We start from the raw sequence: 26,467 nt of genomic DNA, 5'->3' as shown, positions 1-26,467 counted from the left end.
GACTTTTTTGCAACATTGACCTGTACTTGTTAAATAATTAAATAACTGACTTCCACTGCTCATGGGTCCATTTGACATGCTCCTTACACCAAATTAATCTGACCTTTTTCATTTTTTGTGTGAGAGGAGCTTCTTCTTAGGACGATGGGCTACAAGTCCATTTTTGAAGAGGCATCTTCTGACTGTTACTGCACTTGCTACCACTCCTGTATGTTCTTCTCATTCTCTTTTCAGCTCAGACAAAGAACCTTTATGGTTTTTAAGGCATGATTGCTTGAAAACGCTGTCTCTATGCCAAATGTTTTGGCATAGAGAGTCGTTTGCGTCCGGTTCCTTTTTTCCTATCAGCAGAATCAGTATTCTTGAGTTTGGAAAGAAATCTACTCAATGTTGACTGATTACAAGTATGAAGGGAAGAACATCCTTCCTCATGTAAAACAATAGCATTCTTTCTTTGTGGCATCAACTGAACCTAACTCGCCATCCTAACAGAAGCAAGGAATGACTGCAACTCTTGCAGAGCGTGCTTATATAACTGAAAGTAACAGATGATGCAATATTACATCATCACCTACACGTGTCAATCTTTTCTGATGCAATCTGTAAGAAATATTGCCATATACTTATGTTATTCAGATGACAATTACAGTTTTAATGTGTGATGCACTTTGAACACCAGTGTGTGTATGTATATATATATATATATATATATATATATAAAATTATTTTTAAAGTTATGTGTAGAATGTAGTAGGTATAAATCTATAATATAACTAATGCTAATAATGAAAATACCATGTATCCTGGGAGCGATATATGTTGATTAAAGGGGGAAGAACGGAAAAGAAAAATGTAACGTTATAAACAAAGTGCGAATTTTGAAAAAATGTAAATTTTGAAAAGAACGACCAAGGTAGAAATAGCAGATTTTTGAAAAGAACGACCAAGGTAGAAATAGCATTGCAGTATCTTTCATAATTTCTGTGTCTTCTTCAGAGGTCATCCACCCAAATTATGAAAAAGAACAGCAATACTCTTACTTCTGTTTCTGACATGTTCTGTATGTCAAAAAACACGTGTACGAAGACACGTGGTAAAAACTAAAATAATTTAGAATATAAATTTTGAATAAATAAATAAAATACAAGTTAAGCAAAAATATTATGCCAAAAGTATAACATGCAGAACATGACCTTACAGAAGTAAGTGGCCCGCCAAAAAGGTGAAGACAAAGGAAGGTAGTGTCCGAATGACAAGAACTTACCGCTACTGGACGGGTTGACAGAAAAGACAGTGCCGGAGGCTAACCGGTGTATATATGCGAAGAAACGCTAGCGGCTCCTAGCGTTAGACGAATTTTGGTGTCTGTATATTATGTAATTTATGTAAGCTGTGGAGCTACGCTAGGTTAAAGTTAAGTACATGATGCTCAAACCCCGGATAGCAAGAAATAATAACTTACAAAGTAAGCAGTAGAAGGTAGCTAAACTTTGTTAAGGCGAAAAAAATATATGCGATATGGGTATGTAAGAAAAATAGTACTCTGAATTGCTTTTCATTACACTAATGGCTCACAGAGCATAAAATATAGAATTAGTAAAACAAAAAGCATGATTAACTTAGTGATATGTAGTTGGGTTAGGGTAGTTCGGGGTTGCAAACCCGTTCTATAGTTAGGACCCTGAACGAATGTCCGAGAGTAGGTGCATTCATAAATAAATAAATAAATCAAGATATAATTAAAATTAATTACAAGGTAATACACTATGTCTGGCCAATCGGTGGGTACAAGTTTTCGCAGACCGTAAGACACCAAAGAGGCCTAGTGTATTGTATTTACACTATATATAAACTTGATGCGTATGGGAATAATTATTAGTTATAAACTAATAATGCTGTTTATATTGATATCTAATAGATGATATCTATTTATAATGATATCTATTAGAACTTAATAGATATCAATATAAACAGCATTATTAGTTTATAACTAATAATTATTCCCATACGCATCAAGTTTATATATAGTGTAAATACAATACACTAAGCCTCTTTGGTGTCTTACGGTCTGCAAAACTTGTACCCACCGATTGGCCAGACATAGTGTATTACCTTGTAATTAATTTTAATTATATATTGATTTATTTATTTATTTATGATGCACCTACTCTCGGACATTCGTTCAGGGTCCTAACTATAGGAAACGGGTTTGCAACCACGAACTACCCTAGCCCAACTACATATCACTAATTTAATCATCTTTTTGCTTTACTAATTCTATATTTTATGCTCTGTGAGCCATTAGTGTAACGAAAGCAATATCAGAGTACTATTTTTCTTACTATACCCAATCGATATTTTTTTCGCCTTAACAAGTTTAGCTACTTCTACTGCTACTTTGTAAGTTATTATTTCTTTGCTATCCCGGGGTTTGAGCATCATGTACTTAACTTTAACCTAGCGTAGCTCCACCGCTTACGTAAATTACATAATATACAGACACCAAAATTCGTCTAACGCTAGGAGCCGCTAGCGTTTCTTCGCATATATACACCGGTTAGCCTCCGGCACTGTCTTTTCTGTCAACCCGTCCAGTAGCGGTAAGTTCTTGTCAATTCGGACACTACACCTTCCTTTGTTTCACCTTTTTGGCGGGCCACTTACTTCTGTAAGGTCATCCATGTTCTGCATGTTATACTTTTGGCATAATATTTTTGCTTAACTTGTATTTTATTTATTTATTTATTCAAAATTTATATTCTAAATTATTTTAGTTTTTACCACGTGTCTTCGTACACGTGTTTTTTGACATACAGAACATATCAGAAACAGAAGTAAGAGTATTGCTGTTCTTCTTCATAATTTGGGTGGATGACCTCTGAAGAAGACACAGAAATTATGAAAGATACTGCAATGCTATTTCTACCTTGGTCGTTCTTTTCAAAAATCTGCTATTTCTACCTTGGTCGTTCTTTTCAAAATTTACATTTTTTCAAATTCGCACTTTGTTTATAACGTTACATTTTTCTTTTCGTTCTTCCCCCTTTAATCAACATATATCGCTCCCCAGGATACACGGTATTTTCATTATTAGCATTAGTTATATTATAGATTCTATACCTACTACATTCTACACATAACTTTAAAAATAATTTATATATTTACATTATGGTTGTAGGGTACCTTTGCTCTTGCAGTGTCCCTGATCCATAATTCATATTATCGATAATTCATTTTATCGCTATTCAAATTCAAATCCATTTTCTCTACTTAATTTTAATTTTATTATTCATAATTATTATTATTTATATATATATATATATATATATATATATATATATGAATATGGAGTTAAGTTGATAGTGGTAAGAGTTTTTAAAGGTAAAATATGATATACTAGCTTATCAGACAAACCATAAACCATGGCGGGTACCCAACGTGACCTGGAAAAAATCAATCTATGCTATGACATAAGCAATAAATTATAAACATATATAAAAATACCATTAAAATGTTAATTATGGCAATAAGATACATTGAAAGGGACTTTTTCGAGGGCTAACCCTTTCAATGTATCAACCATGATTAACGAGCTATCCGTTTCTGTAGTCATCGTCCAGCATAACTATGTCCAAATATATGTAAAATAGTAGTAGTAGGTTAGAGCCAAAAGGTAATAACGTGAATAAAATTTTGTAGTAAGTTAGAGCCAAATGGTAGTAATAAAATTTGTTAATTAATCCCAAAGTTAGCAGTAAGTTAGAGCCAAATGGTAGTAATAAAATTTTGTTAATTAATCCCAAATTTAGCAGTAAGTGGCAAGATGACTGTTAGCCCGACAGATAGCCAAAATTTTAAATTAAAATTAAAATTATAGAAAGAGCTATAATTATTGTTAGGCATATGTGCATAATTGATAGTAAATGCAGTCACGGTAGTCTAAGCAAAAATAACAGTGTGAGCTATCGCTAACAAAGGCGAACGGAAAAAGGTATAAGAATAGATATAGTACCTCAATCCCCCCCGAATACTCTAATAGTTCATGAGGTATGAATAAATAGGGATAAGAAAGTGAAAGTTAAACAGCAAAGAAAAAGCAAAATAATTAACATAGGATGTGACCTTATAGTAAGGTATCCTGGTTAGAATACTTTAAGATTAAAATAAGAATGCTTACCACCGTATAGCCAAGGTACTAGAAAACCACGTGTATTGGCACGTGTAGCATATATAACTACCGATCGGAGCCCCCCCCCCCCCCAGGAAATGTAATAACTAAGTTAAGTGATAAAATAGGTATAATTACATGCAGCGCCCTCTGCTGTTTTTTTAAAAATCCTGTATAATATTACACATAGAAAAGCCGTCAAATAAATATCTCTCTAGAAGTCATAGTAGAAGTTTACAGAATAAGTTCCTACCCATGGAGCAAATATAGGTACACGTTTTTTAATGCGTGTAAGCTATATGTAACTTACTCCATGAGCAGTGCCTACTATTTACATAATTACATGTCCAACGAAATTTATCTAAGCCAAAGAAACACCTACGAAAATTTTACAAAGGCTATGTTACATTAGCGCCTGTTTAGGACTTTATCTATAATACTCTGTGCGTTAAGGTTATAATTACCTTTGTTGTTTGCTATCGATATAGCTTTATACAGATATCTTGTAATTATGTGGTGTGGGAAGTAATTTTTTAAAAGCTTGGATCTGAATTCAATGAGTGTATCTATAATATAATCAGTCTGGTTACATATGTGTATTCTTCTGATGCTTTGTGCGATTAGGGTATTGCGATGTATCCTTTTTGAGATATTCGAGTTCCAGTTAGTGAGGTCAATAGTATTAAAATGAAAATTTTTGCGTTTATCATACAGTTTGGTGTGTACGGTATTGTTATTTATCCTTATACCCAAGTCCAGGAAGGTAGCAGATTTGGAATTATTAGTGTTGGTGCGTTCTAATGTTAATTCAGGTGGATAATATTTGATTGTTTCTGTCAGGAAGTCAGGCATATTAAAAACTATCAAATCGTCAATATATCTGTATAGAACCATATTGTGTTTAAAATTATATTCAAAGTGGTGCAGGTATAAATTTGCCACTATACAAGAGCTACATGCACCCATCGGTATACCTGTATGTTGCCTATAAAGATTACTGCCATTAAATATGTAGTTATTGAAGATGCAAAGGTTAAAAAGGTCATCCCAGTAGTGTTTCTCACAGGGTAAGATATTTTTGTATTTATCATAATAATCGCAGAACACCGTTTTTAGGCTGTTATGCGGGATGCTAGTAAACAAGTTATTAAAGTCGAATGTATTGATATGTTCTATCGTATTGATGCCTGTGTTGCTGTTGATGTAATTTAATACCGGTCTATTATTGAGAATAATATTTGAAGTAAATTAACGAGTTTGCGATGCGGAATCTTAGCGTAGCTATCCCTACACGAAGTTATAAATCTATAACCTGTCGGATTTTTATGAAACTTAGGTATACAGTATATGTATGGGTATATAGTTGTATGGTTAGTAAGCTTTAATTTTTTATGCCAAGCACGTATTTTCTTAGTAATAGCGTTTCGTTTATCCGTTACTATTTTGTAAGTGCTACTATTGTTAAGTTCATTTAGTAATGCTGTAGTTTAAAATTTTTTACATATAATGCTATAGTTATTAGAGGCTTTATCAATAGTAGTAATTATAAACTTATTTTGTATCAGTTTAAGCTTCTGCTTAATTGCATCTATATTAAAAACCTTAGTAGGTGGTAGTTTCTTGCATATGGATTTTATCTGTTTCTTGATGGCCTGAAAGGTGAGCGTAAGCCACTTGTGGAAGGCTTCCAAGGATATGTTATATTTGTAGGATAACTTTAGGCTGAACTTCATTATATCTGAGTGTAGTTGTTTAATGATGGCGTTGGTATTAATATCGGTATTTGGTCGAAATTTAAATCCAAATGATAGAATCTCACATAGCTCTGGATAGTCTATAATGCTCAAATCTCCTGTGATAATGTGTTTATGGTGTGCATACACAAATGTCTGATATTGAGGTAAATGGCAAAAGCAAACCGCCTCAATATCGCTATTGACGAAGTTAGTAGCTGTTTTTTTATAATTACAGACTGTAAGTCCAAACGGTTTATTATAGCTGAATCTGGTGCGTATCTGTGCATTGGTAATAGGCAAATCACTTATATATACATTAATGATTTTATCTAGGCAGACATAATCGAATAATGCGTGGCTGAATTTAATGTTGATATATTCATATGTTACCTTAGTTTTTTTATTACTAAAAATAAATTTATTTATGTCTTTAATCAGGATGTTAAGGTGTAAGTTATTATGCCTATAGTTAGAGTTGATGGTGTCAAGAGCTCGGATTTTACTATGTTTCAACCTGAATATAAAATCATGAATCTGTTTGACGTGTATAATTGGTTTGTCCCAATACATTAACATGTCATTAAAATCGTCAGTTATATTTGGTGTGCGGGCTTTTTTACTATTGTATGATAGTAAAAACGGATAGAAACGAATAGCTCGTTAATTATGGTTGATACATTGAAAGGGTTAGCCCTCGAAAAAGTCCCTTTCAATGTATCTTATTGCCATAATTAACATTTTAATGGTATTTTTATATATGTTTATAATTTATTGCTTATGTCATAGCATAGATTGATTTTTTTCCAGGTCACGTTGGGTACCCGCCATGGTTTATGGTTTGTCTGATAAGCTAGTATATCATATTTTACCTTTAAAAACTCTTACCACTATCAACTTAACTCATATTCATATTTATACAGACCGATGTAATGTTTAATCGTATTAGATGGCATTAATTGGTTATGTGACTACTTAATATTTATTATAATATTTATATTTATTATAACATTTAATATTTGCTTTTTCATACCTGGATATATATATATATATATATATATATATATATATATTTTTTTTTTTTTTTTTTAATGAAATATAATTTAATGTATTTTATCCAAAATTGATAATGGTTTGGTCCACTACTATTTCAATTTCAATTCTGTGAAGTTTGAGTTCATAAAAAATATCAAATACCTGATTGTAACTGATGAAGTGCCAATTAAAAACAGAAATAGTCAAGTGGGAACTGGTGGATGTTTCCATATTTTGATAATATATCTATCTTTATATAATAGGCACTTTTTTTTTTAAATATTAGTGGCTTTTGGATAATAAGGCATTTACCTATGTTTGGAACTGAAAACTGAACTTGATTTCAAATGACTGAAAAAAAATAGTCGTATTCAATTTATTCAGTAAACTATCTAGAATATTATTGTATTTATCAAGACTTTTATATAAAACTGTCAATAAAACTTCTATGTAGTTTTCATTTTATATCCAAACTATTTCTACATACAGTGGAATGTCAATTATCCAAATGTGGATATCTGAAATTTTATTATTTGAACCTTGTGTACTGCATACTGGCCTGGAAGCCTCATTTTAGGAATGATGTGAATCTGTTGGAATGGGTGATGAGAAAAGCAATGAGACTGGTAAGGGGAAAAAGGTTGCTCGCACCAAGAAATGCTTCAGTACTACAAATTGCAGTTTCTGAGTTTAAGCTCCTGCAAGATCTGATTGAGGTGTTCAAGAATTTGAATGAATTGAGTAAGCTCAATGCTGATGGCATCCTTCCTCTTGTTCAGACACACATGGGGAGGCATAACTTCAAAATTGAGGAAGGATGGTTGCAGAATAGATGTGTGGAATGTCTTCAGCCAGCGAGCAGTTGATGTTGGAACAAACTTCCATCTGATGTTGCACAAGTGAGCAGTTTGAATAAATTCAAGGAAAAACTAGACAAACTATATCCTGAAAGAGGCCTCTGAGGTCGGAAAAATTCATGTCTAGGAAATAAATAAATTCATATGCAGACCATTAAATAAATTTTTTTTTTTTTTTTTTTTTTTTTTTACAAATAATATCAAAAATAAAATCAAAAACAAATTATTTACAATAAACTAATGGTTGTATATTACGGAATACTAAAAACTAATAAAAATCATTTACTATAAAATATGCTAAAATATAAAAATTAAAAGCGCTAAAAACCATTAAAAAACCTGAAGTTTTCGAGAGCGCCAGCTCCCTTCTTCAAGTAATAAGACTTCCTGCAACATCTCTTTATATAGCAGGCTCACGGTACCCCCACATGTGGTATTTCTCCACGTAGTTCTATCGGCACATGGGCAGAAGCGGAAGCGGAAATAGCTCGGGTACGTGGCAAACAAAATCGTTCATCCGAACTTAATACAATTGTTTCAAAAATAGGATGAATACACACACCTGTCTCTATTCATAGTATTCTTACTGTACAAGCCAATCCGTAAACCCTCAAGCCATTTATGCTCCCAGTATCCATGTGCACGATCCAAAATAATAGTGTCCTCCAGGGAGATTTGATGCTGCTTCTCCCAAAAATTTTTTGGGCCACAGCAGACTCATCGTAGTCAGCGGTTCTTATAGCATTTAAATGTTCCCCCAGACGATCCCTGAGCAGTCCTTTTGTTTCCCCCACAATCTGGGCATTCTATTCTATAAACAACTCCGCTACTGAGATCTTTTGGTATACGGTCTTTGACCTGGGACACAGCTGTGCAGAGCCTCCGCCCAGGAAGCTGTACACAGCGTGTCTTATAACCCCATAAAATTCTCGTCAGATACTCAGTAAGGCCCGGATAGTAGGGGAACGTAGGGACGAACGGCTCCCTACGTTCAGACACTTCTCTGCTATATCTATCCAGGATCCTCTGGGGGTATCAACACTTTCTAAGTTCTGCCGTGACACGATTAATTTCTTTTTCTTTATCCTCATAAGTGGTACAGTGTGATCCTGCTCTGTCAAATAAATCTTTTACGACACTATTCTTGTACTGTCCAAGCTTGTGCTGAATTGTAGTGGTCTCTACACATGGGTTTCTTAAAAACTGACATCTTAAGTCTAGAACCCACCCTAGAGACCAATACATCCAAAAACGACAGGGTACCGCCTGTTTCCACCTCTGAGGTAAATTGTATAAATTTGGAGAAGCTGTTAAGCCAGCAAACGCATCATCCTCCCTCCCCTTCTGGACCAGGGCAAAGGTATCGTCAACATATCTTTTCCAATTTCTAATAGTAAACAAACACCCACTAAAAACCCTGCTTTCCCAACTCCTCCATGGCCAAGTTGGCCACGGTGGCACTAATGGGTGAACCCATGGCCGTACTGTGAACCTGCTTACACATAGTTCCTTGAAATAACATGGTAGTACTAGCCAGACATAATTCTACCCCGGCACAAATATCTTCAACACCAAGCAGTGATCTATTACCAAGTGAGACATCCCTGGTTAGTAGAGAGTTTGTAAATTTTGTGGGGAATTTGACTATAAATGATAATGAGAGCATGATCTCTTTTGATGTTGTATCTTTATTCACATGTATCCCTATTAATCATGCAACATATTGTGTAAAAATGGCATTAACCAGGGATGTCTCACTTGGTAATAGATCACTGCTTGGTGTTGAAGATATTTGTGCCGGGGTAGAATTATGTCTGGCTAGTACTACCATGTTATTTCAAGGAAATATGTATAAGCAGGTTCATGGTACGGCCATGGGATCACCCATTAGTGATCCCATGGCAACATATTGTGTAAAAATGGTGTCCATTCCCTCTAAAAGTTTGTCATTTATTTAATTTATTTAAGCTATCAACTTCTACAACGACAGATGGAAGTTTGTTCCAGCAATCAACTACCCGCTGACTAAAGGCAAATTTCTGCATATCTATTCTACAACTGTCTTTCCTCAATTTGAATTTATGCCACTTCAATCTTAGCAAGAGGAAGAATCCCATTAGAATTGAGCCTGCTCAACCCATTCAAAGCTTTATACACTTCAATCAGATGACCTCACAGGTGCCTAGTCTCCAGATTCTGCAATTTGAAGAACTTAAGCCTTTCTTGGTAAGAGGACCACTTTTAGGTAGAATTTTTGTCAGCATGTCTGTGCTTCTTAACAGGAGAGACTGCTTCTACAAGGATGGGATACACTTAAATTGAAGGGGTGTAAGAATATTTGCTGATGCTATTGAGGCAATGTCAGGTGAGTCAGAAAACTGCTAGCTTGAGGGGATTCACAGACTAAAAGGTTAACAGTAGCCACAGGCAGAGGTGAAAGTGATTCTTGCACTTCTTTTATTAGAATGAACAGCAGCCTGGAGGGCAAGGTGCTGGGAATTTAAATAACAGATGGGAGTCATCATGGAACATGTAAATACATGGGCTGTGTTAGGGTAACTAAGAGTAAAAACATGTGCGTGCATAACTGCATATACACCAAAGCTAGGAGTATAGTAAATAAATTTGATGAATTTGAAGTGCTGGTCAAGACATCAAAGGCAGATATTGTTGGGATATCAAATACGTGGTGTCACACAAATAAACCAGTGCAAAATTAGAATTTGGGGAGTACAATGTGTATAGGAATGGAGAAGGGGTTATGCTGTTAATTAAGAAACACAAAAGCTAAGGAAGTGCATCCAGTTGACACGGATGGACAGTGCAATGTTGAGTCAGTTTTGTGCAACATAAGCACTGGGAAAGCAAAAATGAGAGTAGGAATGTGTTATAGGCCTAATGACTCTAATGTTTATGATAAACAAGTGTACAGAGAAATAGAGTGGGCAGTAAATCAGAATGGTTTGTGGAACAGACTTCCATCCCTTGTTGTGAAAGTTGATAGCCTAAATAAATTCAAGGCTCAGCCTCAGCTGGACAGGTATTTCGAATGAACAGAGGGGTGAAATGGGAGTGTTTTTTTTTTTTTTTTTTTCTTGGCTGATGCTGCATAAGCTTGCTTTCTTGCATCATATGCCTCTACTAATGCTAATGTTTTATAATGGGGGGATTTTACCTTCCCAGATATTGACTGGAACTTGTGGGTTGGTCGTGCATTAAGAATTTGCAGATAAAGGAACCACTAGGTGGCAGTGATCACAGTAACTGATGTGGGATTTACTTAAAGATATAACTACCATCAGGGTCAAAGGGAAGGGTTTTTGCTTCTGTAAAGGTGACTACAGTGGTCTCAGACAGTTTTTAAATTCTATACAGTGAGACCAAATTGATGATGTTTTCCAAAAGCAAATTCTAAATGGGAATGTTCACTAACTGTACAATCCTACACCAACCATTATTAAATAAATTAGAGTTGTGTTGTATTAAGATAATAATGATAAAAATGAAATGAAATAAATAGAACGAATATAATTTTTCATTTTTATCATTATTATCTTAATACAACAGAACTCTAATTTATTTAATAACGGTTGGTGTAGGATTCTACAGTTATTAAATTATTAAATTATTATTAAATTAATCGTGGAAGCTACTAAGCTTTTCATACCGATTAAGAAATACTGTTCATGGTTTAGGCCTAAATGGATGTCAGGTGAACTAATGAAACTCGTGGCAGAGAAGAAAAATGCATGGGATGCATATAAATTATCGGGCAACACAGAAGCTTATGGTAGATATAAGCTAGTTTTTAATCAAGTCATAAAGGAGGTTACACAAGTGAAGGCAGATTACGAGAAACCTTTGACAAAGAAAGGACAGAAAGCAGGATAAAAAGGCTAGTGGTAGATGCAAATGGATATTCTTACAATAAAGCAATAAAGAAGAGACCACTTTTGCAATCTGTGATGTCTGGAAACTGGCATCTGCATTTGGGGATCTGAATGAGGTGTTTAAGATTTTAAAGGATTGTGTAAATTTAATCTTGATGCTTGACATATTTTTTCTTTAAACAGTTTATGCAAACAAGGAACATTTTTTATTTCTACAGTTTATGCAAACATTCAGACTAAGGAAATTATATAATTACAGATGTAAGAAAATTTGTTTTTGGTCGCAGAGTTATCAGTTATTTCAACGTTCTACCTAGACTTGTAAGATTAGAAAGCTTATGTAAGTTTGGAGAGAGATCAGATAAATACCTGGAAGCAGATAAAACATGAAAATAGGATATACTTTATTTGCAACAATAGATTCTACTGGCTATTCCTTACATCTTTGTGCCACTTTAATACTAATATTTAAATATAAATATATATATATATATATAAACCCACCTACTACAGTGCATGATAATGTCCAAGGCTGAAGAAAGACAATCCATTGAAGTACTGAGTAAACTCATATTTAATGCCTGTAGCTGAAAATCCAAAGCCTAAAAAAAAATGGATAAGCCTCATTTTGTACAAATATGGATGTCAGTTTTTATTTTATGTATTAATTAAAGTTAGTTTAATTTATTCAAATACATTTTTTAAATGAACCAAACTTATTATATTTAATTTATTAATTACATATTAATAATATATACAGCTCATTCTGCTATAGCACACTATCTTACAACTTAAGTTAATGTGCATATTTATTTAACACCTTGTCTGCCATTAGATGCATGAAACCCATATGCTGCCATGTTAAACTCTTTCTCGCTAGCATCATTTCAGTTTTTAGTGTCTGTGAGCACATGGTACATAATTTTATATATATTTTGTGCATGAAAATTTATATCAAGTTCCTATATATACACATTCTTTCTACCTGTACTGTAAACAATGAGTGCAAAAAAAAAGAATTAAATATAAAAATAAAAATGGAATTTTTGAAGTTTTGGCTCAAAATGTTTTCCTACATGGATCTGGACATTGAGAGAAACTGCACATTCAAAAAAAAAAAATAATAATAATAAGTTAATCTGAAGAACATTTACAGATTTATTTTACAAAAAAAAAGCAAGCTGGGCAACTGAAGTTACATTTATTCTTTAATAAAACTGCCAGCCCAATGCAAGAAGATACCCTCCCTTCTGTTTGAAAAATTCAGCTTTCAAAAATGAAACAATACTGTTTAAGTGTGTTTTATCTCAGTAAATTTTTATTTAATAAGCTTTGAATTTTAATATATTATTTATCAATCATAGCATAATATGTACTGATAAAAATGAGTTTGAAAATGGGATAAGTATTGGCAATTTATAGCTTTTATGGAACCTATCCCTGACTGTTATATGTAAATGCGCACTTATGGTGTGCATTTCTACTATCTGCTGTTTTTCAGAATATATGCTGTGTTATAAAAAGACAAGCTGTATTAATAATAATGAAAATGATTTTAAAAAAATTATATCTCAATATAGTAATATAAGATATTCAAGACAAAGTTAAGCATATTTTTTTGATTAAAAATGTACTTGCATCACATTTTGTAAATCATGGCTATCCAATTTCTTTAATGAACAGTGTCAGAGATAAAGCTCTCGACAGAAGCATGTGCATATTAAATGCAGAAAGAATCTTCTAGGAGGACCTTATGTCTCCCCTATGTTTTCACATAGTATTCAAAATTGAATGAATATTTCAAATAATGAGACTGCAATTGTACACTGATTGAAAATTAGGAATATAATTTTCCATATGATGCAACAATACTGTCCAGGCATAATATATACTGCACCATACAGTATGCTCAGGTTGTAACTCCTCATACCAGGAGAGATAAAATTGGGTTAGCATATTCCAGTAGGAATAAATTAAGCTTTGTACAAAGTATTCATTATTGTTATGTGTAACAATTCTTTAAAAGAGTGCTGGTATGCTCATAAATAAATCCACCATATCCTTGAATTCAGTTGCTCTTTTTTATAGATTGTTCCCCAATAACTGTGGTTTAAAAAAAAATTGATTTTGCAATAATCTATAACAGATATTGCCAAGCATTTATCATAGTTAAAGTTAAGATTACATTATTTTGAGAGATGTATAAAGCTAAACCTCTGACCTCTTATGCTGTGGTTATTATTTCATAACCAGATTTTGGTATGTAGTAGTAGTAGTAGTAGTAGTGGAATGTGATGCAAGAAAGCAAATGTATGAGCTTATGCAGCATCAGCCAAAAAGAAAAAAAAAAAAAAATCACACCATTCCCTCCAAATGCCTGTCCAGTTCCTCCTTAAATTTATTCAAGCTATCAACTTCCACAACGACAGATGGAAGTTTGTTCCAGCAATTAACCACCCGCTGGCTAAAGGCAAATTTCCGCACATCTATTCTACATCTGTCTTTTCTTAATTTGAATTTATGCCCCCTTAGGTTCGTAATCTGAACAAGTGGAAGGATCCCATCAGAATTCAGCGTGCTCAATCCATTCAAGGCCTTATATACCTCAATCAGATCACCGCGCAGGTGCCTAGTCTCCAGCCACTGCAATTTGCAGAACTTAAGCCTCTCTTGGTAAGAGGATCCCTTCATTCCCCTCACCAATCTTGTTGCCCTTCTCTGTACCCGCTCAAGTAAATCTACATCCTTCCTAAAATGAGGTCTCCAGACCTGTATGCAGTACTCAAGGCGTGGCCTGACCATTGCCTTATACAGAGGGACAATCACCTCCTTTTCCCTGCTAGCAAAATTCCTATATATCATTGACAAAACCCCATGACCTGCCCTGGCAGCCTGTCTGCATTGCTCAGAGAACTTCATATCTGACTGCACAATTACTCCCAGGTCTTTTTCATTTTCTACCACCTTAAGTGTAGTACCACACAGTTGGTACGTTTCTCTGGGGTTACTTCTACCCATATGCAGTACTTTGCATTTGTCAAGGTTAAACTTCAGTTGCCACTTCTTAGCCCATCTGCCCAAATTATCTAGATTACATGTTGCAGTAGCAGACTGCCATTACTGTCATTAACAACCCTGCCAACCTTTGTATCATCTGCAAACTTCGACATTAAGCCTGATATACCTTCATCAATATCATTGATAAATATACAAAACAATAGTGGACCTAACACCGAACCCTGTGGGACTCCACTAATAACATTAGTCCAAGAAGAGCAGCACCCATTGATTACCACCCTGTCTTCTCGCACTTAACCATCCTTTTATCCATTGTAGCAACTTACCCTTAATACCATTCTGCTCGAATTTGTACAATAGCCTTCCATGCGCAACAGTGTCAAAAGCTTTCCTGAAATCCAAATATATGATATCAAAATTGTTTTTTGCATCCAGTTCCTTTGTAACCACATCATAATATCCTATCAAATTTGTCAGACAAGACTTTCCCATAACAAACCCATGCTGTGTCTGAATTATTGCTGCAGTCTTGTCTAGATGATCCTGAAATGCATCTTTAACCAGCGACTCCATTATTTTACCCGGAACAGAAGTTAAACTAACTGGTCGGTAATTACTCGTGTCACCCTTCAATCCCCCTTTGTGAATTGGGGACACATATGCACATCTCCAGTCCGTGGGAACCTCCCCTGAGTCCAAGGATGCTCTCATAATTATGGCTAAGGGTTTGCTTAGTTGCCTTGCCGCCTCCTTTAATATAACTGGATAGATCCCATCCACCCCAGGTGCTTTTCTTACATTTAACTTCAACAATTTCTCTTCCACTTTGCTCTCAGTTATTACAAAATCATTAAGCACCCTGCTACAATTTGATAACCTTCTGCCATTTTCAAACCTTAATAATTCCTCACATGTGAATGTAGATGCAAAATACTCATTCAGTTTGTTTGCTATCTGAGCAGGATCATCAACAGTCGAACCATCGATGTCAAGTGGACCAATCAGATTCATCCCCCTTCCTTTTAGAGTTTATATAAGTAAAGAAATCCTTGCTGTTTTTCTTAGCATCTTTTGCCAAGGATTTCTCGTAATCTGCCTTTGCCTGCCGAACCTCCATTGTGACCTGATTACAGATTAACTTATATCTGCCATAGGCTTCTGAGTCGCTTGATAATTTATATGCATCCCATGCATTTTTCTTCTCTGTTACGAGTCTCATTAGTTCATTTGACAACCATTTAGGCCTAAACCTTGAACAATATTTCTTAATAGGTATGAAACTTTTAGTAGCTTCCACGATTAATTCCTTGAATGCTTCCCACTTAGAATTTACTGTTGGTAACATCGTCAGTTGATCCCACTGTACAGAATTTAAAAACTGTCGGAGACCACTGTACTCGCCTTTACGGAAGCAAAAACCCTTTCCTTTACCCCTGATGGTAATTAAATCTTTAAGTAAATCCCACGTCAGTACACTGTGATCACTGCCACCTAGTGGTTCTTTTATCTGCAAATTCCTAATACATGAATGATCACTGCTGATAACCAGATCAAGAGTATTACTTTCTCTGGTTGCCTCTCGAAATGCTGCTGCAGCAAACAATCATCCAATAAATCCACAAAAGTCTGACTAGAGTGTGAGTGCCCAACCCACAAGTTCCAGTCAATATCTGGGAAGTTAAAATCCCCCATTATAAGACATTCCGATTTACTAGCCCACTCTATTTCTTTTTTTTTTTTTGATTTGGTAGTTGTTGGCGCATCGGCTTCTGTGGCCATATTGCACCTCCAAAGGTTTTTGCAGTACAGTGATCCAAGCCCGAGGCGGGAATCGAACCCGCGACCTTTGGGTTGCCGGGCAGGTACTTTACCCACTCGGCTAGCCCGGTCGGCACTCTATTTCTCTGTACAATTGTTCATTGTACTCATTCGAGTCATTAGGCCTATAACACACTCCTACTCTAATTTTTGCTTTCGCAGTGCTTATGTCACACCAAACTGACTCAACAGTGCACTGTTCATCTATATCAACTGGATGCACTTCTTTTGATTTTATATTTTTCTTTATTAACAGCATAACACCTCCTCCCTTCCTATCCTGTCTATCCTTTCTGTACATGTACTCCCCAAATTCCAGTTCGGCATTCCTTATATCTGGGTGACACCACGTCTCTGATATCCCAACAATATCCGCCTTTGATGTCTTGACCAACACTTCAAATTCATCAAATTTATTTACTATACTTCTAGCATTGGTATACATGTATTTTTGCTATGCTGTGCATGTTCCAGTAGCAATAAAGATTAACATAGTACTGATTAATATAAGCTCTTAAATAAAGCTCTTATAAGCTCTCAAAAATCTTCACGGCGTTTGCAAATGATTTCAAGATTCGCAAAGAAATTTTAATAGTAGTACTTCACCCAAAAAAAGTGGAAAAGTTTTTGAAGAGTCCAAAAAAAGCAGTGGTCCAAGCGAACCCTCTGCACAAAAGAATGTGGCTGTTTATCCACCCATACAGAGGTTACATGATTTTGCAGGAGACTGCTATGGGATAATAGGTAGCATGATAGCTCAGATTTCTTTTGCCTCAAGTAGTGTTTATCATCCCGTGGAATCCATATGACGTGATAGTGGGGTCAAATCTGGACCCATAGAAACTTCCCATGTAATTAAAAACATACAATATTCATATTTCAGTAGTGTGTGTGTGTCTGTGTGCGTGTGTGTGTGTGTGTGTGTGTGGTGCGTGTGTGCATGTGTGTGTGTGTGGTGCGTGCGTGTGTACACGTGCGCATGTATGTATTATGAAGAATGTAACCAAGTCTCCATGACAAAATTAGCAAAAATTTTCTCTGTTTAAGAAGTGGGAGAAAAAATAATGAAACAAATATATTAATTCTAATATTATACTTGTATGTACCTGAGCATAAAGTCCCTCTAATGCATACAACTTAGCAGCAGCTTGAAAGTCCCCAAAGCTTATACAATGGTTAAGCGTAGATGCAGCATCACAGAATGAATGAAAGGCCTATACAAAAGAAAATGTCTGTTAAATTTCATAGAATAAACCTACTGAATTATTAAATGTTAATAAATAATAAAAATAAAAAATGTTAATAAATCTTGCTAAATAATTGTTATTACCTTATTGTGAATAATTTTCATGGCAGTGTAACCGAAACAAATATTAGCTAACAGATCTATCTTTAAAAAACATATAACATCCATTATCTTCTCGGAAAAAAACAATTCAGTGTTATTATAACAATACTGAACCTTTTCTTTAAGGACTATTTTTTGTAATAGTCCTTAAACATACAGGGAATCTGTAAACGATGTTTCCAATTTTGATATTTTTTTTATTCAGAATTACTTCAAGCTACACTCATGAAACACATACCAGCTGAAAGATTAATTCAATAAGTTTTATTAAAATTGGACTCAACTGCCAGTTTTACATTCTACCAGCTATGCAGTGCTAAATTTGCCAGAATGGCAAAATGGCAACCAGGCCAGAGAAAGTGTTCTGTGTACAGTGCAGCGACAGTTTTGACAAAAGTATGGGAGGGCTCCTCTGAGATATTGCGGCAAAGTTAATAGTTTAGCTGCCATGTCTTGAGAAAAGCTGTACGGGCCATTCTTCTTCTTCGTAAAATTGACGGTGACAGGGTTCATCTATTTAATTAAGAAAAACATTTTTTTTTTTGGTTGGTGCATCGGCTTCTGTGGCCATAGTGCACCTCCCAAAGTTTTTGCAGTACTTTGATCCAAGCCCGAGGCGGGATTCGAACCCGCAACCTTGGGGTTGCCAGGCAGGCACTTTACCCACCTGGCTAGCCCGGTCGGCTAAGAAAAACATAAAATCAAAAGAAGTGCATCCAGTTGATATAGATGAACAGTGCACTGCTGAGTCAGTCTGGTGTGACATAAGCACAGCGAAAGCAAAAATAAGAGTAGGAATGTGTTATAGGCCTAATGACTTGAATGAGTACAATGAACAATTGTACAGAGAAATAGAGTGAGCTAATAAATCAGAATGTCTTATAATGGAGGATTTTAACTTCCCAGATATTGACTGGAACTCATGGGTAGGTCATTCACACACTAGTAAGACTTTTGTGGATTTATTGGATGATTGTTTTCTGCAGCAGCAGGTTCGAGAGGCAACCAGAAAGGGTAATACTCTTGATCTGGTTATCAGCAGTGATCATTCATGTATTAAGAATTTGCAGATAAAGGAACCACTAGGTGGCAGTGATCACAGTGTACTGATGTGGGATTTACTTAAGGATATAATTACCATCAGGGGTAAAGGAAAGGGTTTTTTCTTCCGTAAACGTGAGTTCAGTGGTCTCAGATAGTTTTAAATTCTGTACAGTGGGATCAACTGACAACGTTACCAACAGTAAATTCTAAGTGGAAAGAATTCAAGGAATTAATTCCTTGAATTCTACTAAAGGTTTCATACCTATTAAGAAATATTGTTCAAGGTTTAGGCCTAAATGGTTATCAAATGAACTAATGAGACTGAACTAATGAGACTCGTGACAGAGAAGAAAAATGCATGGGATGCATATAAATTATCAAACGACTCAGAAGCCTATGGCAGATATAAGCTATTCTGTAATCAGGTCACAAAGGAGGTTAGGCAGGCGAAGGCAGATTACGAGAAATCTTTGGCAATAGATGCTAAGAAAAATAGCAAGGATTTCTTTACTTATGTAAACTCTAAAAGGAAGGGGATGAATCTGATTGGTCGACTTGATATCGATGGTTCTACTGTTGATGATCCTGCTCAGATAACAAACAAACTGAATGAGTATTTTGCATCTACATTCACACATGAGTTATTAAGGTTTGAAAATGGCAGAAGGTTATCAAATTGTAGCAGGGTGCTTAATGATTTTGTAATCGTTAAGCACAAAGGGGTGACACGAGTAATTACAGACCAGTTAGTTTAACTTCTGTTCCGGGTAAAATAATGGAGTCACTGGTTAAAGATGCATTGCAGGATCATCTAGACAAGACTGCAGCAATAATTTAGACACAACATGGGTTTGTTAAGGGAAAGTCTTGTCTGACAAATTTGATAGTATATTATGATGTGGTTACAAAGGAACTGGATGCAAAAAATAATTTTGATATCATATATTTGGATTTCAGGAAAGCTTTTGACACTGTTGCGCATGGAAGACTATTGTACAAATTGGAGCAGAATGGTATTAAGGGTAAGTTGCTACAATGGATAAAAGGATGGTTGAGTGGGAGAAGACAGAGGGTGGTAATCAATGGGTGCTGCTCTTCGTGGACTAATGTTATTCGTGGAGTCCCACAGGGTTCGGCGTTTGGTCCTCTGTTGTTTTGTATATTTATCAATGATATTGATGAAGGTATATCAGGCTTAGTGTCAAAGTTTGCAGATGATACAAAGGTTGGCAGGGTTGTTAATGACAGTAATGGCAATGTGCTACTGCAACAGGATCTAGATAATTTGGGCAGATGGGCTAAGAAGTGGCAACTGAAGTTTAACCTTAACAAATGCAAAGTACTGCATATGGGTAGAAGTAACCCCAGAGAAACATACCAACTGTGTGGTACTACACTTAAGGTGGTAGAAAATGAAAAAGACCTGGGAGTAATTGTGCAGTCAGATATGAAGTTTTCTGAGCAATGCAGACAGGCTGCCAGGGCAGGTCATGGGGTTTTGTCAATGATATATAGGAATTTTGCTAGCAGGGAAAAGGAGGTTATTGTCCCTTTGTATAAGGCAATGGTCAGGCCACGCCTTGAGTACTGCGTACAGGTGTGGAGACCTCATTTTAGGAAGGATGTAGATTTGCTTGAGCATGTACAGAAAAGGGCAACAAGATTGGTGAGGGGAATGAAGGGATTCTCTTATCAAGAGAAGCTTAAGTTCTGCAAATTGCAGTGGCTGGAGACTAGGCACCTGCACGGTGATCTGATTGAGGTGTATAAGGCCTTGAATGGGTTGAGCATGCTCAATTCTGATGGGATCCTTCCACTTGTTCAGATTACGAACCTAAGGGGGCATAAATTCAAATTAAGAAAAGACAGATGTAGAATAGATGTGTGGAAATTTGCCTTTAGCCAGCGGGTGATTAATTGCTGGAACAAACTTCCATCTGTCATTGTGGAAGTTGATAGGTTAAATAAATTTAAGGGGGAACTGGATATTTTTTTTTTTTTCCGATGCTGCATAAGCTCATACACTTGCTTTCTTGCATCACATGCCACTACTACTACTACTTGGACATGGTCAGTGAATGGTTAATGCCACAGCTGCAGGAGGACATTACAGATGTGATTTATCAACAATACTGTGCCGTCCACATTTTCATAATGAAGTGAGGTCGTACCTGAACAAACATCTTCCTCAGCATTGGATTAGGCATGGAGGCCATATGGAATGACTTCCGAGGTCGCCTGATCTGATGCCAATGGATTTCTTTTTGTGGGTTATGTGAAGGGATGTGACAAGGTGTACATTCCTCCACTACCAACTACACTGTGGGAGCTAAAGGCATAGATCACAGAGGTCTTTTGTAAAATTGATCGTGAAATGAAGTGCAGTGTGTGGCAGGAGATTGAATATCACTGTGATATCGCTCGTGTTACTCATGATGCCCACACTGAACTTTACCCAACGACTTTATGTACCTTCATAAAACTTATGGAATTGATCTATCAGCTAGTATGTGTTTCATGAGTGTAGCTTGAATTCTGAATAAAAAAATATCAAAATTGGAAACATTATTTACGGACACCCTGTATAATAAAATGCAAGTGAAACGTATTTCTTTCAAGTTGATCAATCACAACTCAAATCAAAATTTATATTTAAAAGAAATCACCAAAGCAACATTGGCAGTCATTCAAGATAAACTTAACCATAGTATAGATCAGTGGTTCCCAATCTTTTGTCACTCAAGTCACACTAAGTTAAAAGACAAATATTAATGACACACCGACATAGTGATTACCATCAAACTCAATGAAGGTTTTTCTTAATCTCACGGCATACTTGAAAAGGGTCACAGCACACCGGTTAGGAACCACTGGTATAGTTCACTACATTTATAGTTAAAGAACAGAATTTTAGGCATTGTTCACTCATTTACATTTGGCAAATGACTACTGAACTAAACATTATTTTCAAAATTATTACATAATTTATATATGTATATAAAAATATACAGTAATATTTTAATTTTCATCATACCATGATAATCTAAATTTATATATTTTTAAAAATGATAATAACTTTATAGACACATCTACACCCCTGATCTCAACTGCTTTCCATAAATAGTATAATACTATCATAATATATATATTCTGTGCAGTATAAATAAGTAAATGCGTCATCCAGGATCATGGCAAAATATTCCGATCAACAAGCAAATTTCATATATATTAAACTACAAAAAAATATATAATAATATTCAAGAATTATATGTAACTGAAAATTACAGATGATATGTTTTTTTATTATTATTATATTTTTTTTACCTTCAGTGTAACATGTAAAGCATATGCTCCATATGATGGATTATCAAGAGTAGACAGTTCAGGAAGAATGTTCTCTTGTCCAGTCGAGGCTTTATAATATATCATTTGCCGTAAGTGCTATGGGAGAAAAATATTCATCAATCAATAAAGCAAATTTTTTTATGTAACCATATTTAAATACACTCTTTACAGTTACAGAATATCAATTCATGTTTCTGAAAACAAACCAGTTGCAACCTAAAAGATGAAACAGGTAGACTGACTAAACTATGTTTATATATAAAGTATACCAAAATGAGTGTAGGGATTTTATTTCTGAAATAATAAGAAAAAAAAGTTTATTTTCATAATATCAGCATAATCTTGAATTTACAAATTTTAATTTAAATTAAAATACAAATTTATTAAATGAGTTACCTAACCTGGTGTACTACCAGGTAAGATTTAAAGTACTGCCTTGTGATCATTTAATTTTAAAGCAAATGCTTTTGATAAATTGTTATAAATATTAAGAGTAATCCTAGAACTATGTTACACATTTAGTATATTTCTGCAACACATATGCAAAGCAGTCATTTTCCTTTACTTGGAGGTATGCCAGATTCTGTGGTTGTCTTTGATATTTGTGATTCAAAAATAAAATAAATCAGCCAAAAATAAAGTTCCAGTTTAATATTCAATGCTTATTTTATTAATCAGCAAATTCCTTCCTGGTGACATGATTTTTTATTTCTCTCTCATTTATATTACTTCATTCATTTTTTACAGTTATCAAAAAATAAAGAAAGAAAGAAGGGGAAAAAAATGTCATCATGCTTATACATCCTGATTTACAATGTCAGTTATTAACTGTGCATCATTTATGCATCAATTACTTAATTTCACATTTAAAAATTAACTCAAATTCTAGCTAAAAGCATAAATTTAATTCCAGGTTGGGACTTTTTGAATGAATATTTATCTTTTTAGATGTAAAACTTAAGGCAAAAATGAACAGTTTTGATAATGTATAATATATTTAAATTTTAAACGTAAAAAATAATTCTTCGCAAATGACTACCTTCAAATGCTGTAGGTAGTCATTTTTAAAATATCATTTTTCATAACAGCAGTTAATCTTTTATGCATCATGGCATTGATTTCGGCCCTTGTGTTACATCTGAGTTCATTATGTGTTTGTGATTTTGAATGATATACCTCTCCTTTAAGTATCTTCGCAAGAAAAAGACGTGGGTTTTTTTGAGGACGAGAGTTTCCTGTGCGGACGTGCCTTTCTGCCGCTCTTGGAACAGAGAAGTTTTTTCTGATTTATTTTCTGCTTTATTAGTTTAAATTGACATATTAACTTATTTCTAGAGTGGCTTTATATTCCTATTTACGGTACTTAAAGTTAAAGTAACTTAGATAGAGATTTGTAGGTATTACGTAGTATCGGAAAGGGTATCAAATCCACATGTTTACCGTTCATAAACAGCCGCCATTGTTACGTGAAAATTAATCAGTAAAATCTATTAATCTTGTCGAACTTCATTGGCAATTAAATTGTACATTTAACTATACATATAACCACTTAGGTTACGGAACATAAATAATTAGTAAAAATAAATAATTAATACATAACTTGATACGGAAGTTATATAAAGGGATTTCGTAGATAACACTTGTTACTGAAACGCGATACAGCATATCCGGAATTCGATAGCATTAGCTTTGTATAGTATAGTGCATAATATAATATTGTCAATTAATCAGTAGATCTATTAATCTTGTTAAACTTCATTGTCAATTAAATTGTACTTTTAACTATATATATATAACGACTTAGAGTACAAACGTAACAAATAATTAATACATACTTGATACAGAAGTTATATAAAGGGAACTCATAGATAACACTCGATACTGAAAAATAAATATAGCGTTATAACTGTGTTAAGATACAAGTTTAAGGTTTTAATTTTGTTCTGAAATTGTAATTTTATTGACATTTAAATCGAAATCATGACTCTGACCAGAGCAGCAAAGCAAAAGGCTCAAGCTAATGGAAGTGCTGTGACTCAGAACTGAGGGGGGCAGTTGCCCTCTGAATCACAGCCTTTTAAGATGCACTGTTTGCTTGATGTTTGCGGAGCAATCGGGTACGGGACATGATACTGCCATGGGGGATGTCTTTGTGTGTGCACGATGCAAGGAGTGCAAGAAAATTAGGCGACAACTCGGCATTGTTATGGGCCTATATGAGACCTTGAAGTACAGGGTGGATGCCCTCGAAGGAAATAAATTGAGGGGCCCATCAAGCTCTCAGCTGCCCACATCAACGCCAGAGCTTGCACTTGGTCATCTTGCAACACAGAGGCAGCCCCAAGGCAGAATGCGCTGGTCCCACAGGAACTAGTAGTTGTTGGTGACTCTATTGTCAGGGAAACGGGGAACATGCTTTGTAAAAAGGATAGGTGGAACAGGACCAGGGTATGTCTGCCAGGGGCAAAGGTTGATGACGTTGTAGAGCAGATATCATCTTTTAAGGGCACAAAAGGTGATATAGTTGTACACGTTGGCACTAATGATATTAAGAGTAGGAGACCAGCGGAATTACTTAACAAGTACAGGTCACTGTTGAAAAAACCGTGAAGTAGGGTTGAATTTGAAAGTGTCTGCAATTCTGCCCAGACACGATAGGAGGGAGTATATGATGAGCGCCTTGTCGATCAATTCGGCACTGGAAAGATTGTGCAAGGCTCAAGAGGTAGAATTTTTCTCAGACTGGAATGTACTTGTTAACAGGAGAGACTGCTTCTACAGGGATGGGATACACTTAAATAGAAAGGGTGCAAGAATATTTGCTGATGCTATCGAGGCAGTGTTAGGTGGGTCGGAAAACTGCTAGCTTGGGGGGAGACAAAGACTAATGGATTAACAGTAGCCACTGGCAGAGGTGAAAGAGATTCTTGCACTGCTTCTATTGGAATGAGCAGAAGCCTGAAAAACAAGATGCAGGATATTTCAGAGACTGCTGGAAGTCATTGCGGTACAAGTAAACACATGGGTTGTGTTAGGGTAGCTAAGAATAGAAACAGGTGCATGTATACTTGCGTGTACACCTATGCTAGAAGTTTCGTAAATAAATTTGATGAATTTGAGGTATTGCTCAAAACATCAAAGGCAGATATTGTTGGGATATCAGAGACGTGGTGTCACACAGATATAAGGAATGCAGAACTGGAATTTGGGTAGTACAATGTGTATAGAAAGGATAGACAGGACAGGAGGGGAGGAGGGGTTATGCTATTAGTTAAAAAACACATAAAATCCAAGGAAGTGAAGCCAGTCGACATTGATGGACAGGGCAGTGTCGAGTCAGTTTGGTGTGACATAAGCATAGGTAAATCAAAATTGAGAGTAGGAGTGTGCTATAGGCCTAATGACTCTGATGAGTATAATAAGATACTGTACAGGGAAATAGAATGGGCCAGTAAATCAGAGAGTCTTATAATGGGGGATTTTAATTTCCCAGATATTGACTGGAATTTGTGGGTTGGTCACTCACACACTAGCAAGGCTTTTGTGGATTTATTGGATGATTGTTTTCTACACCAGCATGTTCGGGAGGCAACTAGAGGGAGTAATACTCTTGATCTGATTATCAGTAGTGATTCTTCATGCATTAGGAATCTGCAGATAAAGGAACCACTGGGTGGCAGTGATCACAGTGTGCTGAAGTGGGATTTACTCAAGGAGGTAACTACCATCAGAGGTAAAGGGAAGGGTTTTTGCTTTCGTAAAGGCGACTATGATGGTCTGAGACAGTATTTAAATTCTATACAGTGGGACCAACTGATGATGTTACCAACAGCAAATTCAAAATGGGAAGCATTCAAGGAACTAATCTTGGAAGCTACCAGGCTTTACATACCAACCAAGAAATATTGTTCAAGGTTCAGGCCTAAATGGTTGTCAGATGAACTAATGAGACATATGGCAGAGAAGAAAAATGCATGGGATACATACAAATTAATGGGTGACATGGAAGCCTATGATAGATATAAGTTGGTCTGTAACCAAGTCACAAAGGAGATTAGGCAGGCAAAGGCAGATTATAAGAAATCCTTGGCAAAGGATGCAAAGAAAAACAGAAAAGAGTTCTTTACCTATTTAAACTCAAGAAGGAAAGGGATGAATCAGATTGGTCCACTGGATGTTGATAGTTCAACAGTTGAGGATCCAGCTCAGGT

General features: G+C 35.3%; 1 protein-coding gene across 1 annotated transcript in view; it reads right to left on the bottom strand.

Moving 5' to 3' along the window:
• LOC150088829 (uncharacterized) overlaps nucleotides 1–26,467 on the bottom strand; it is a 247,355-nt gene that overhangs the window by 34,920 nt on the left and 185,968 nt on the right. The window contains exons 26-28 of the mRNA XM_090370333.1: nucleotides 22,236–22,352; nucleotides 17,626–17,733; nucleotides 12,188–12,285 (exon numbers count right to left, since the gene is read on the bottom strand). Coding sequence (XP_090226459.1) covers nucleotides 12,188–12,285; nucleotides 17,626–17,733; nucleotides 22,236–22,352 — 323 coding nt within the window. The remainder of the gene's footprint in view (nucleotides 1–12,187; nucleotides 12,286–17,625; nucleotides 17,734–22,235; nucleotides 22,353–26,467) is intronic.

The sequence above is a fragment of the Mastigoproctus giganteus genome, chromosome 3 (assembly GCF_048544385.1).
Source record: "Mastigoproctus giganteus isolate SK-2022 chromosome 3, ASM4854438v1, whole genome shotgun sequence".
Taxonomy (NCBI): domain Eukaryota; kingdom Metazoa; phylum Arthropoda; class Arachnida; order Uropygi; family Thelyphonidae; genus Mastigoproctus; species Mastigoproctus giganteus.
Note: the sequence above shows the minus strand (reverse complement) of the source record. Positions and strands in the feature narration are given on the sequence as shown.